Genomic DNA, 15,572 nt, shown 5'->3' with positions numbered 1-15,572 from the left:
ATATCTTTCCACATATTCATCCTCTCTTGCATTTGTCAAAGTACATGTACATTCTTCAATTTCAGAAGACATCCATCTTGCTAATGAAATGATCTGATGTCTCTTAAATGTTTGACACTTCCTTTTAATTTTGTTCCTTTTCCTTGCTCTTAATCCTCTCAAATATCTTCAGAGCTGCCTTCGTTTGTTACCAGTAAATTCTAGCTGAAGAATGTAAAATTCTGCCTCACGCATAGCCAGAACTACCTCAGTTTTTGTTCTCATAGTGCATTTAAATTCAATTTTAATTCTTAATGCTGAGCTTTCATTCATTTCTTAAACCTCAGGGCCAGAGCCTAGCAGCATATACATAAAGGAACAAGGTCTGAAAAATCTACTGGCCAAACACTGCTTTCATTAAAATATATAAGACGCTTCCTCTTAAGGATATGTGAACTCAGTTCTCTCTATGGCAAAAGACGACTCCAATCAAGCATCTTCTGACTTCCTGAGGAGACCTCCAGTTACCTGGGTGAGGGCTACTCGAAATGGAATTGGCAATGCTCCCAGTCACTTCTTCATGTCAAAGCTGAGCAGCTTTTCAAAGAACATATTAAAAGACCGGGTGAGAGGGCAACAAAGCAGAAGTTTATGCATTAAATAATCATTTCATATAAAAGAGATTTCTTCAGTTGGGGATCTAGTGCCTTAGCCACTAGGATACTACATGAGAGACTACACATCTTCTTACTCCTATCTTTTTTTTTTAATACAAAAAGAAACAAGATTCACCCTAAGCTTAAGAAACTGATTATAGATGCAAACTCTGCACTGTGAATCACAAGTGGAGAGTGTCACTTCTCTAGCTCAGCAGCACCTAGAAGAAGGATGACATTAAGAAACATCACGTTTCAATTCCTCTTTGGCTTTGGAATTACTCAGAGAATGAGGTTGGAGCATGTCTAGTCCAAGCCCTGATCAAGCAGGGACACCCAGAGGAGAATGCCCAGGTGGCTTCAGAAGATCTCCAGGGAAGAGACTCCACAGCCTCCCTGGGCAACCCATACCAGTACTCTATCACACACAAGGGAGTTTACTGATATTCAGGCACTCAATTGCCTCTTGCTTCTTGTCCTGTCCCTGGGCATTACTGAAAGGAGCCTGGCTGCATTCTCTTTCCACATTTCCTTTAGGTATTTATATAAATTGATAACATCCTCTCTGAACCTTCTGTTCTCCAGACTGAAGATTCTCAACTCTCATCATCTCCATGCACTTTACTGGACTCCTTCCTACAGTTCCATATCTGTCTTTCAATGAGGTTCCAGAACTAGACACAGTATTCCAAGTATGATTTCATCAGTGCTGAGCAGAGAAGAAGTATCCCTGAGCACGCCAAGTGCTGTGAATTACATTTTTTGGGTTGAGCACACAAGGACTTGCTGTAAGTTGTAGCATATGCAAGTGAGAAGCTACAGACTGCAATTATGTGTCTAGAAATTAGGCACCGTAGTTAAAGCAGCAAGCCTTCCTGTTGCATCTGCTCTCTCATCTTAATGAATTTTTGCTGAAATGATTAATATGTTACCAGTATTTTTATGAGTAATATGTTATAGTCTTTATCATAATCATTCTGAGTTTTTATTTCTTTTTACTGTTTCTCTTCATATTTATTATAGGAATGTTATGGGAAGGAAATGTATATCACTGTCACAAAGAAAGGAAGTACCAGGAACTGACAACAGTACACCAGGAACAATATATGTACATTTCATAAAGACTGTGATTTCCTTTTCCTAAGACACTTCTGTGAATGGAAGTCAAACATGTGCTGACCTTTTTTGCTATTATGTCACTCAGAAAACACATCTGCTGGGCTGTCTGCAATCATCACAAAGAGGTTTTTGTTACTTTTTTTTTTCTTTTTTTTTTTCTTTTTTTTTTTTTCCCCTAAACAGAGAGAATACAGTGTACTTTCTCCTTAACCTCATTTAGAAGTGTTTTTCCTGGACATATTCCTAATAATTTGTCCCGAAGCAAATATTGGATACACAATATTTTGGAATGATAGTCACACAGTTGCTAGCCCTATAAACAGGTTCTCAAATGTGAAGTGTCAAATAAACTTTACAGCCCACATCACCACTGTTCTTACATAAACATTTAATGCACTAGCAGTTTTCTGGTTCCTCCCTGTTGCATTACTTTTCTCACTCATAAAAGATTACAGATTACTGGGATAGTTATTAAGGCTCCTATTTCTAGGATCAATGTACTAGTTGATCTGAGTTTGTTGAATCTACATTCTATTTCCCATGATATTTTCACTGATCATCTACGTTAGCTCAATTTAGGAACTGAGTGGATTTTAAGGTATCAGTTCCCATTAACTCTGCCTCCTAATTTGTTTGAATACATTCAGGTTCAAATCCTTTTTAACTCGTAAGTACAAACACAGCGATACAGAGTTGCCTGAGAAAACATGACTGGTGTCCATAACGGAAGAAGTCACAGGGTGAACCTTCATCTTTTCCCCTAACACAGCAGGTGTTCCTCAGTTTACCATACGTGTTTTTTACTATCTGCTTTAAATTACTTCAAGACAAGGCTTTTCTATAGCCAGAGAGCACTCTGGGTGATATCAACTGGAAGAAGCTCTGTGTTGTGAAGTTGTGAAGAAACTCAAAAGAGAATACTTGCTATTTTTAAATAAGCTGGAAGCTTACATGTAATAAGCCATCTAAAAAAGCCATGAGCAAGTAGAATAATTTGCTTACTGAGCACCGTATAACAGAAGTCGTAGATCTTTGTACACATGAGCACTGAATTTCAGCAAATGAACAGATCCCTACACGTTTTATCTATTTAGGAAGAAACATGGATTACAATACTAATAGAAACTGGCAGGTGGATTTTTATCCTGGAAGATTACTTCCTCCTTTTTATTCAGAGTATCACAATAGGCTGCAAAACTAATTTACCTGTGCATCACACAGCATTTGTCCTTCTCTATGTAGTCTTCATATCAGGATGTCCTGTATTTCACTTTCACTTTTAGATATTTCCTTAATCTCCCTTACACTGACAGGCCAGGAAACAAGTTGGTTCATACATGGTTGCAATGTAACCCTCTTTGTAGAAAAGACGACAACACTGATGAATTGCACAAAGCTCCTATTAGGCTGCATTCTCTGTCCATCCCATTTCACTACTCAGACTCCTTTGTTTGGTAAAATAGGTCAGTGCACATAAAAACATTCCTTTAGGGCTGAAGAATCATGTGACCACAGCAAGCCATAAGGAATACGAATGCTAATATGGGAGGCAGCTGATTTGCACTACTTCATGAGGCCTGGAAGACTGAAATACAACAAACACAGACCAAACTGCAAAGGAAAACACTACATGATGAATCAGAAAAACAACAACAAAAAAAACCACACGTGTTTCTCATCTCAGAGCTTCAGCTATCCTGAAACAGAATATGACGAATTCCTAGAATATTCAGCTGCACAGAATGGTGCCTTAGAGGAAGAGAACATTATGACCCTCGTGAATACAATATAACCCCCAGTTTATAATACAATCCTGTCTGATTAACAGCTCTGCTCCATTCTTAACTGCCTCTGCAGAAACGCAAGCCTATGCATCCTTTCTTATCTATGCTACTAAGGATGCTGCTCATGTTTTTCAAGTGGCCCTTTTCAGACAAAGTTGAGTGACAGCAATTGCACTCATCCCTTTCAGAGAAGATGGCAGTTCAACTTTCTACCCCAGACAGTTACACACAGAAAATGAAACATCAAAAATGATGCTGTGAGAGTGGGATCAAGGTCTTCTTCTCTGTCTCCAAAACAAGGAGAGATTTGCTATTTAGTGGGAAAAAAATGTAATGGTCTAAAATGTTATGTCTGATTTCAGACAGCTCAATAGGAAACCCACTGTATTGAAGATGGCAACTGGTAAAGGAAAATCTCTTTCTCAACCCATCTTTCAGGTTCTTTGTAGCTTGGGGAAAAAAAAAAAAAAAAAAAAAAAAAAAAAAAAAAAAAAAAAAAAAAAACAGAAAAAAAAACCCATACCCTTTCCCAAGGTCAGTGTTCATGACAGTAGGTAAGACAAATGATATATTGTTTCTTCTACAGATTCTGGACCCCAAATCTGTCTTTCAGTTGGAGGCTGGCACAGACTCAGTGGACAGTAGTGCCAGCTTTGTACTTTGCGGGGTGTCTCTGTGCAAGCACTTTGCTTAGAGCTACCTAGAAACTTGTGTTTCAGACTGAGCAAAACCAAAAGCAAAAACTGCTTTTGAGCTGATCACAGAATCACAGAATCACAGAATCACAGATCACAGAATCACCCGGGTTGGAAGGGACCCCAAGGATCATGTAGTTCCAACCCCCCTGCCTAGCAGGGCCACCAAACATACACATTCAGATCAGGTTGCCCAGGACCCCGTCCAACCTGGCCTTAAACACGTCCAAGGACGGGGCATCCACAACCTCCCTGGGCAGCCCGTTCCAGGGCCTAACCACTCTCCTAGTAAAGAACTTCCCCCTAACATCCAACCTAAATCTTCCCTCCTTCAACTTAAAACCATTTCCCCTAGTCCTGCTGTTATCAGCCCTTTTGAAGAGTTTACTCCCCTCCTGGGTGTAGGTTCCCTTCAGGTATTGATAGGCTGCAATGAGGTCACCCCGCAGCCTTCTCTTCTCCAGGCTGAACAAGCCCAACTCCCTCAGCCTGTCCTCACAGGGGAGGTGCTCCAGCCCCCTGATCATCTTAGTCGCCCTCCTCTGGACCCTTTCCAAAATCTCAATGTCTTTCTTGTACTGAGGGCTCCACACCTGGACACAGTACTCCAGATGGGGCCTCACAAGAGCCGAGTAGAGAGGGACAATCACCTCCCTGTCCCTGCTGGCCACCCCTCTCCTGATGGAGCCCAGGATCCCATTTGCCTTTCGAGCTGCCAGAGCGCACTGCTGGCTCATGTTAAGTCTCTCGTCCATCAGGACCCCCAGGTCCTTCTCTGCCGAGCTGCTCTCAAGGACCGCTCCTCCCAGCCTGTACAGGTGCCTGGGGTTCTTCCGGCCCAAATGCAAAACCTTGCACTTTGCCGTGTTGAACCTCATCAGGTTCACCCGAGCCCAGCTGTCCAGCCTGTCGAGGTCCCTCTGAATGGCATCCCTTCCTTCCACCGTATCAACCGCACCACTCAGCTTGGTGTCGTCAGCAAACTTGCTGAGGGTGCACTCAATTCCCTCATCGATGTCATTAATAAAGATGTTAAAGAGCAATAAAGATGTTAAAGAGCAATATCTGATCTGTAGATGTATGCAGTACTGTATGTGGGATGTATGTGGGAAAGTTCTGAGACATCAGGAAAAGCACAGACAAATACACACACCAGCACTGAAGAAGCTAGCTCTGGCTCAGAAGCATTATCTGGGATTTTCCTTTACTTAGATTATTTTAGCCAATTATTTAACTAGACAGAAAATAACTGGCAATGTAAAAGGAGTTCCATGAAATCCATGAGATGCAGACATAGGAAACATTTATATCTGTTAAATAAAAATTGATTGAGTCATCATTTCAAATGAGATGTACAGAAATCTCTACCCATGGGAATTTGCATTTCAAAAACACAGCTATTAGGCAGTAGAGTGGAATTAGCATAGCGTTATGTAAAATACAGTAAACTGTCTGTTATCACATACAATTCAGGTCTTCTGTGATACCCCTGTGAGACAGGGGTTTAAACTGGGGCACAGATCAGTTCTCATACAATGTATTTTGCAGTAGCAAATAAAAAAAATAGAACAGTATCAAATTATTTAATATCTTTCAAAATGAGAAATGAAAGCGTGAAACTAAAATAATTCAGAATCCATTTTTTCCCCTGTAATTGTGAGTAACCTTACAACAGAACTTGTACAGTGGGAAAAATATGATCATGGAAAACTATTTCTGCCAAAATATACTGACATGCAAGTTCCTCAGGATGTTATTGAATCACATCACTACGTTACCTTCTCCTTTTGTGTAGATTGCAATGTTTCCATTTACCAAGCCAGCAAACAGGTATTGTGACATATACGTCAAGCTCATGACAGTTGATTTTTCAGGAGTGAAGAAGTGTTGAAGACGAATTTTCTTTGAGCCCTGGCAACTTTTGTAAATAGAAATGCTACAAACACAAACAAACAAAAACAAAAACAAGAAGATAAGTCTGCAAAATTCTCAACAGAATATTTACTAATAATATACTGGGGAAAAAATATATTCTTCTTCGGTACATAGGAAGACAAATATGAAAAGAACTATTTTGACCCTTCAGAATATCTAGCTAGATAATTTGCAGTTACTTAACAAAGACACTGGAAGTATAGGGGAAAAAAAAGGAGAAGCATTTATTCAATAAAGAAACATAGTTAGAATCATGCTGTAAGTTCCTTTTACAAGTCTGTCCAAAACTTCCCATTGGTTAGAAAGAAGAAAAAGGATTAAGTATTATCCATAGATCTAGGGAAAAGAGAAGAAACATTCACTATCACATATCAAATGCACTTAACATTCTGATACTTCTTACAGATTGTCACCATGGGTATGTTAGCAATACTGAATAATTAAATCTAGAATGAATTGCATCTCAAACACAAAGGCAATTAGTGCAACCAGATTTTGAAATTGTTAGAAATACAGCATTTTCCTTACACAGATTTTTTTTTTCCCTGCATGTATACCAGTTGGAAACCTCTACAAAAATTGCATATTGTTGCATAGTTAAGTTCTCATGAGTCAAAGCAAGATTTGTTCTCTTACTGAGTCACAATTTAGAAAATACAGCTTTTTTCAATTGGGCCATGACTCAGTAAGGTCATCAGCTCAACCAAAGCAAAATAATTCACATCAACAGTAAATAGCAATAGTATTTTTTTGCATGACAAATCCTGCACAATATCACGCTGTAGGAGGTTAATGGGCTCCTCATTTAACGCTTCTCCCATTTAAAAAACTTTCCAATACTTAACAATTATGCTGTAACACTGCAAAGATAATATTTATATTGTTCAGACATGACGTATGATGAATTAAGCCTCTTTCATTAAGTAAAGGTTTTATTTTTATTTTAAATAATACACAGTATATTTTAAAATCATGCAGAGCATATTTTTTCTTTAGGTGGATTTAGATAAAAATGAGGTCATTTTAAAGAAAAGAACATTTTCTAGGAAGTAACTCAAATTTTTGCTATAGAGTAATAAAGCCAATGAATAAATCATACACAGCATGCTAAAAATGAGAATCACCTTCCTTCTTCCATGCCAAGGCAAATAGTAGGCACATTAGAAGCTTTTGTAGGAACATTTTCAGAGTTGAGAGACATATTTATCTCCTTTATTTTCTCTTCTTCTGGTATGTAGACCATGCAGAGAATCCTCGATTCCACATTGAAGCACTCAATAACCTTAGGGCCAGAGCTTTGAAATGAGACTATTGCGATCTGGCCCATCTGATTAGTACAACTGCCAATCTGAATTGGAAAGAGAAAAAATAAAAATAATAGACAGAGATTGATAACTGTCTCCAGCAGGAGCAGCATTAACAAAGAGGAATATTGGAAAGTTAAAAAGGGCAACTCAAGATGAACAAGAAAATAATTCAGCTCAGAATGTTTTAAAACTTTACATAAGAACACAGAATTCCCCTGTATACTCACAGAAACTTTTTTTTTTTTTTTATAAAGGACAAATATTTTGGCCTATTCTGAAATGTACATACAGAATGTATTACAATTAGAATGAGCAGTTGTGTAATGTATTATTTTTAAAAACCAGCATTCTTAGTTATCTCAGCTACTCTTGAAATTGATAATATAGTAGAAGCTTGTCCTTTGAAGAGTAACAGGTCTACACATAAATGCTCTGCTGCAACAGAACGGGGGATTACCAATACCATCAGATACATGTTCTTCAATTTCTCCTTCATCCAAATCTAAATATCATCAATATGTTCACAAATATTTTAGGAAGCTGGGAAGAGCAGAACAATAAATTGTGCACCTAAGCACCAACACATGTTTATACAGTGACTCCCTATGCATGTATGAAATGAAAAAACATGGCAAAGAAGAAGAAAGAAAATTATGCAGTAGTAGAAAGACTTCATTGACATGTATTTGTGATGACTGTTTTCAATTAACAAAAAGAAAATACACAAGTCATCCTGAAAAAGACCACTGACAAGAACTACTTTTAACTTTACCTTTTAACTTTCAAGGGTTCCAAAATGATGTCCCTTAAAATCTCAGTTTTGCAGTAACAAGAAAACCTGATGAAATTTTTAGCATTTAAAAAACAAAACAAAAATAGGCGATGCCACTTTGCTAGAATATCAGCACCTTTAGGTCATAATAATGTGCTAGTACATTATTTTCCTATGTATACACTTAAACAAAATGCTTATAGTTAAAACATTTTTCAAATATGGAACAGACAAAAGGACAGTGTGAGCACATACAGCTTTAAATAGCATATAACTCACATCTAACTGCGCTCACCTGATTTCATTCTGTGCAACAGTAACAATCATACATAAATAGAGTACAGTACTAGTTATCTTCTACAGAAGTCCATCTTAAATAATTAAATAAAAATAAAAAAAAAAATAATGATAATAAAATCCATATGCTGCTGATTGTCACAAAAAACATCTCCAGAAAGAGACAAAGTTCTCCGCAAGACTAAACTTACCCAAAGAAAACCATGTTCCATGGAACAGGAATCTGACTCCGTTTCTCCAGAGAGGTACAGTTCAGGGTTATAGGCAGCACATTCAATCTTCAAACAAACAAAAAATGTCAACAGTTAAGGTTAAAAAGATATGCCTGATTCAGTCCTATTCAATCTGTAATTAACTAAATAAATCATTTAAGGATATCACAACGTCACAGAAAAGAAGCCAAGAAGTCAATCTAGCCCATCCAGTTCCAGTGGGCAGGGTCAACTGCATGTGTATCATTCCTAGCACATTCTTGTCTACTCTTACAGACATTAAAAGCTAAAGACTACAAATTATTCACCTGATCTGTACAAAGGCTTCACAGAGCTTCAAATTTCATTACTCTTTTTCCAACCTAAAGTCATCCCTGGTGTAAATGCTAACCTTCTCATCTTAGCAATCAGATATTACCTTCCCTTCTATAGCGTCCTTTCACATATAAGGCTGCTATATGTCATGACCCCCTTTGAGTCTCCTCTTCGTTAGGCTCAGTGAGCACGATCACTAATTCATTTAATTATTTAGCTAAATCTTGTTTTAAACTTTTTAAGTTAGTTTCTAAAATTCTTGCTTATGACTGCTGTTTTACAACTGGCATCTCCCTACCAACTCCATATATTTGGAAGTGCAGAACTATGTAAACTAAACACCCTTCTTTAGCTGACCTGTTAAATACTTACTATGCAAAACACTACATAATGATTACCTTCTCTGAACCTTGTTTGGATGCATTCCATTGGTTATTTGCACTTTGTAACAATATCACATTTTTAACCAATTCTTACCTTGTTGCTATCTTAGAAATTGCTTTTATGGACTTTCTACTCAATCATCTCCTCAATCTGTACTTGTGTAGGTACTTAATTCTGCAAGAGAATACTGTGTGTCTGTCCTAATTACTATCACTCTCTTTATTTCTTCAAACCACTCCTTCAGGTGTCCTACTCATTTTGAATGTTAATGCTATGCTTCAAAATACCTTCACTCCCTCTCACTTCTTGTTATCGTGTCACTGTCAGTAAACTAAAAACTATACTCAGGACTTTATCATCCAGGACATTTAAGGAAAAAATAAAAATAAAAATAATCAACCCAACCCACTCCTCAAGAATTCTGCCAGATTCAAGATCAATGCAAGTCTTTCCTTGCTCAGAAAATGAAATACCAGCATACAAGCTCTAAAAAAGGCCTTTCTTGTTATTTATATCTATTTTCTCTGGTTTCCCCTAATAAAAAGGCTACATAAGCACTTCTCTATTACGAACTACTTGCACATATTTTTAACAGAGTAAAAAGGTTCTCAATGAGGTATAATATTATGATTTTAAAAAAGACAGCATCCTCTACAATTCACACTCATGTGTTTGTCTCAGACATCAGTGACATAATATTACTTGTGATTCTGGAAACAAGTTGGTTAGTATTAACTTACACACTTCAACAGAATCTTGCAACATCATCTCACTACACTGAGACTGTTGTTTTTTTTTATTATTATTTTTTTGAAGGAAACAAGGGGTCATAACTTAAGAGTTCTAAATTTCCAGTTTGTTTTTCAGAAGTGCAAAGAATTTCAAAATTCTCCCTGAAGTCAGCAGGCATTGCCGAGTGACTAGAAGTAGTAGTAATGGTATGCATTCACCAAAGCAATACAGAACAAGGATAAAAGACAGATCAGAAAAATAAAAGAACTATCTTTGCCAGTCTTAGCCTGTCTTATTTAACAAATACTGACGCTGTCTACTCATAGTGGTGATTTACAGTAGCTGTGACAGCTAAGTACTTCACTAACCAACGAAAAAGTTAACCTGCTGGCTAGGTATTTCTCAGGCTGTTTCTTACATCTCTATGTCACTTTATGTCTTACTCAAAACTGATGATGTTTTTCACAGTCAAATCCTAGTAGTTTAGCTCTCCATTTCAGTAAGCCTTTTACACAATGATGTAAATGTGCTCTGATGGCTATTACTGACTCCCTGTACTACCAAGCAGTCTGAGCAGTATGCTAAGAGTTAGCAGGATCAGCCAAGCAAAGGGCTCTTCCCACCCCAACCTCTACCCCTACATCAAAACTGCAGCTGAAGCTGCAGAAAAGTAGAAGAAATATTTAGGTGATTTCATCCAGGAATACCAAGGCCTCAAGAACATCAGGACTGACAACTGGGCTTCTGTGTTCTCCTTTGGATCTGTAAAACTACCAGAGCCATCTCGGAGCTCAGGCAAACTCTGCCTGCAAAGAGCATTACATAACTCCACAGACACGTGACCTTTCCGTCCTTTCAAAAGAAAAAGACCCTTTTGAAACTTGATTACAAGGGATGAACCTGAGCCTTTAAGGCACTTGGCACAGACCTACAGAACTTACAAATACACAGGCTCTACGGAAATGCGAGTATTTAAAATTCCCTTTAAAATAATTGTTTGGTTATTTATCCAACTGTGACACAGAAAATATTCAATAAACACAAATCCAAGTGTCTAGTAAGATATGAATGACATATAAATCTACATACTTTGTTGTTTGAGGGCTCAAATACTGTGTTCCTGCAACCCTCTTGGACTTTCTATCGCTGCTGGTCTTATACCAAAGTACACATTAGCAGTAACTTAAGAGAACTAATAGGTGAGAACTAACAGATGTATTTACATTACAGTTTTCCTTAGTAGTGACGTCACGAAAGAAAACAAACTGTAATTTCGTATAATCGTTCTATTCACCTTAAACTCCTGCTGCTTCGCCATCATCACTGGCATGTGTCTAACAAGGAGAGGATGTTTCTCCTTTTTGATTTGATTCCCATCATCTTCCACACAGAACCAACCTAACAGGTTATCCTCCGCTGTAACGGAAAGAACAAACAAACATCCCACAGCACTTTCATTGAATAACTTCTTACATCTCTCTACAGAAATAGAAAATAATTATCTTACAATTGGCTAGTAATAATCAGGCTCTTCTCATGTCATATATACTTTTGTTGGAATAAACAATAAAACTATGAGCAGAAATTCAATATAGTAGATTATGTAACTACTGTTAATGCCAAAAAAGCAACACTTAATACTAGCAAAATGTTAATGATCTTGTCAGTAGCTTATTAAAAGAGTAAAGGTACCCTTCCTCTTCCTCTTTTGAATCCTTAAAGGATACCAAACGTTTCCTCAGACCTACCAAATCTATCATCTGCAAATATGACCATTTTTCTGCCAGCAAAGTAGCACCACTACAATCTGCTATTTATCATCCTTACAACGATCCACTTCCAGCACTGATGATGCCCAGTTTTCTTTCCTTTTTTGCTGTTTTATCTGCCTATTGTGAGATGCCATAAAAATAACATATTTTGAAAAAGTGCTGACAAAAGCTGCTTTCTACTTTGCATATCCTCAATGTTTCAACTTAAGCATTCAACATCCCAGGTAACTTTTGAAACTTAGGCACTCTGAGGAAACACAGGAAATTAATAACATCATAGGACAGCACATTCCTTGCTGCTCCCACTTAGATCAGACTTGTTAGTGATAATTTCTCTAGTGAAAACTGAAAGCTTATACTAAAAAAACTGACTCTGGTCCCAAAGAGAAAAACTTATTTCATATATCCAACTAAAGAAATATTTCATCAAAATGTCATGAATGTTTATTTCATGCTCAGGAAGCTAAAAACAAATGAACCAACAGCTTTACTATCATTTCCTAGCTAAAATTTCTTGAGCTAAAACTGAAAAATTTGAACCTCAAAGGCATATGGCTGAAAAGATTGTAATATCTGAAAAGATATGTACACAATGGAGTAAATTCCTCATCAGTCAGACATGTAGTGTAACTTAATTCATTTTGATTTAGATATATCAAATAAAAATTATTATCATAGATCATACAGATCATCATTACTTTGTAAGTCAATCATTATTATCTACTGCATTGCAATTTCAAGATCTGCAGATAGAGCTTTGTAAAAAAAAATCATTTTGTATGAAAAAAGTATTACACTGCACATCTTATATATTGTATTGTAACTTGATAGGAAATGTAAGAAACCAAGAATTACCAAGGGCTAGTTTAGCCATTTGCAAATTGTTGATCCAAGACTGTTTGATAGCAGGGGTAAATGTATTGAATACAGCTGTAAAGAAAGTAGGCCGCCCAGACCTGCAAGACAAAAAATTAAATAAAATAATTGAAAAACAATTACACAAAAAGAGGCCATTCTAAATGTACTAAGTATGAGATTCAGACAGGGCTAGAAAAGTCAAGCAAGACAAAAATCCAACCATCTTCCTTTATCTTAAAGGACATAGCTCAGATGGGCAACGACAACACGTCCTTCTTCTCATGCTTTACATGAAAAGGTATGACAAGAATAATCCTCCTTGACAAATCAATATAATAGCAGCTATTCCTTGTCAAGTGCCATCACCACAGTTCCTCTCTTATCTTGCATCAGCAACCAAATGTTGAGGAACAGGAGAAAAACTACACTGCTGTTCTGAAACATGGAAGTTGCAAAAGCTTCAGCACGACAGTGCAATTTAGAGGCTAACTGTACAGACAAGAGAGCAGGAAGACCTAAAGATTCCCTGGTACATCTCTAACACACACAGCCATTTAGAAAGTTTCACAATCAAGAATTACTACTGACTTGTCCTGTTTTCCTGGAAGCTGCAGCTGAATTCTACAGCGATCTGCTGCTCTGATTTCATCTTCTTTTTTCAAGATCAATTTTTGTAAACCCGAGGTCCAGTCATGTGCTACCGATTGGTTTAAGTTCTGAAAAATTGAAAAAAGAATGCTAAGGATCAATATTCATCTACCAACCTATTTCCAATGAGCTAAAGGTGATCTTTACGTACAAAGAGTTCCCAGTACCTGGCTCTCATTTAGTTCTCATTTTTTAATCATGGATAATTTAGACAGATTTGTAAACATGCTTTAAAAATGTCTGTAAAGATTGTTAACACATATTAGCTGATGATTTACTTGCACACTGTTCAGATTTTGATGATACATACATAACACTCCCAAGGATTTGTCAAACTATGAAATGCAGATTTGCATCAATTGCTCGTACAATCCTTTTACTTCATTGCAGTGAACAGCTACCAAGAATCTATAAATTCTCTTTCTAAAGAAAATCTCAAGGAAACCTCTGTAAATCACACTGCCGATGTTTTTGTTCAAATCTTTGAGGCAAAAATGTTTACGTAGCCATCGTGGAAGCTCTGTATAGTTGCAGCCCGCTTAAGTAGGATGCTGAAACACTCATTCTCTGTAACCTAAACATAACAAGTTATTCACATGCAAGAGCACATGAATTACCAATTGTTAAAATTTTATGAAAATTAAAGTATTTTTTTAAAATAAAGAAACTGACCTCATTCCTCATCTAAATTATTTGAATTATTTTAAGCAGCTCTGTCTGGAAACATTGATTAAACGTTATGTTTTTTAAATGTAGTTGGCACTGACTGGTAGCAAAAGTGGAAAGGTTTTGTATATTTTGATTCTATCATTTTAGTGGATGAAAGTCCTTTGGTATCTGTTGCACACCTCATTCCAATAATACAGCTGAAATTCACCTCCACATTCTCATGAAATTTTTGTCCTAACAGACTGCTTCCATAAATGTCCTTCACAGTACATATTTTCATCAATTTTTATGTTCTACTTAATGTCCTTGCCTCTGAAGTCAGGATATTCCAAGAGAAACTCAGCTTTCATATACTCAAACATTTACTTACAGTCTGTGATGGCAGGTAGGAATTTTAAAATGTACTCAAGCATACATAAAACATATAAAACAAGAGGCAAAGAAGAAAGCAATTAAAAATATATTATTGATATATTTTTAAGTCTTATGAATGTGGAGAATGGAGAATTCATTCCAAAATTCAGTGTTAATGTTCTATATCTATTTGCTAGAACAAAGGCTAAATGAAAGGAATGTGAACAAAACCAAAGCAAATTGCTTTCAAAATTCATCACAACATCTATTAACATTTTTGTGATTTGCATTTAAGTACAATTTCTCCCCAAAAGCTAGAATTATAAGCTCATATGAGCATTAAGAGCTTCCTCCAAGCAACCATCCTCCTACTACCTCGTCTAACTATAGGAATCTAATTTCAAAAGACCAAAACAATTCTGTTTCCATATAAGCTTATCAGCTACTGAGGAAATGTAGACTCTTGTTTCCACCTACACTTAAAAACAACGAAGCAAAACAAGATTAAAAGACAGCTGTAATCTACTTACAGCATGAAACATTTAAAAGCAATTGAATTACTGGAGATAAAAATGATTTCTTTACAGAGAGAACATCTTACATTGACCCTAGGGAAAAACAACTGGGCTATTTTACAACAAGAATACATTTTAAAAATAAATCCAGCTTTGTTTATTACCTGATAATTTCCTTTAAGGCTGCCTATTAATTGACTAATTTGACCAACTACATTCAAATCATGTAAAAGGTTCTGCAGATCATGGTATAGTTGCCCTGGTCCCATATACAGCTTGTCTAAAATGAACAAGAACATAATGTTATATATAATAAAAAGATGTAATTCTCAGTTAAAGGAGGAAAGCATGACAAACATAATGTTATTAACATATATCGCTACTTCTTAACACTATGAAAATTAGGTTTATGAAAATAGGCTTTGCTCTTTCTAGATCATAAAAACAACTAACGCATCAATATGCAGATAGGATCATCCGAAAATCAGTGTTTTATTTATATGTATACCATAGCCATCTCACTTCCCTGCTCCAGGTGCTTTCGGTGCTCCTATAGACAGATACTTATG

At 36.6% G+C, this 15,572-nt stretch overlaps 1 protein-coding gene across 8 annotated transcripts in view; it reads right to left on the bottom strand.

Moving 5' to 3' along the window:
• The window catches only part of ARHGEF10 (Rho guanine nucleotide exchange factor 10), a 111,798-nt gene that overhangs the window by 25,137 nt on the left and 71,089 nt on the right, over positions 1-15,572 (bottom strand). For all 8 annotated transcript variants that reach the window (XM_042881135.1, XM_042881173.1, XM_042881191.1 and 5 more), the window contains 7 exons: positions 15,168-15,283; positions 13,406-13,533; positions 12,815-12,915; positions 11,482-11,603; positions 8,736-8,822; positions 7,293-7,516; positions 6,012-6,169 (listed from right to left, as the gene is read on the bottom strand). In XM_042881135.1, coding sequence (XP_042737069.1) covers positions 6,012-6,169; positions 7,293-7,516; positions 8,736-8,822; positions 11,482-11,603; positions 12,815-12,915; positions 13,406-13,533; positions 15,168-15,283 — 936 coding nt within the window. The remainder of the gene's footprint in view (positions 1-6,011; positions 6,170-7,292; positions 7,517-8,735; positions 8,823-11,481; positions 11,604-12,814; positions 12,916-13,405; positions 13,534-15,167; positions 15,284-15,572) is intronic.

Source organism: Lagopus leucura, unplaced genomic scaffold, assembly GCF_019238085.1.
Source record: "Lagopus leucura isolate 7727_CA_CO unplaced genomic scaffold, USGS_WTPT01 Super-Scaffold_73, whole genome shotgun sequence".
Classification (NCBI taxonomy): Eukaryota; Metazoa; Chordata; class Aves; order Galliformes; family Phasianidae; genus Lagopus; species Lagopus leucura.
Note: the sequence above shows the minus strand (reverse complement) of the source record. Positions and strands in the feature narration are given on the sequence as shown.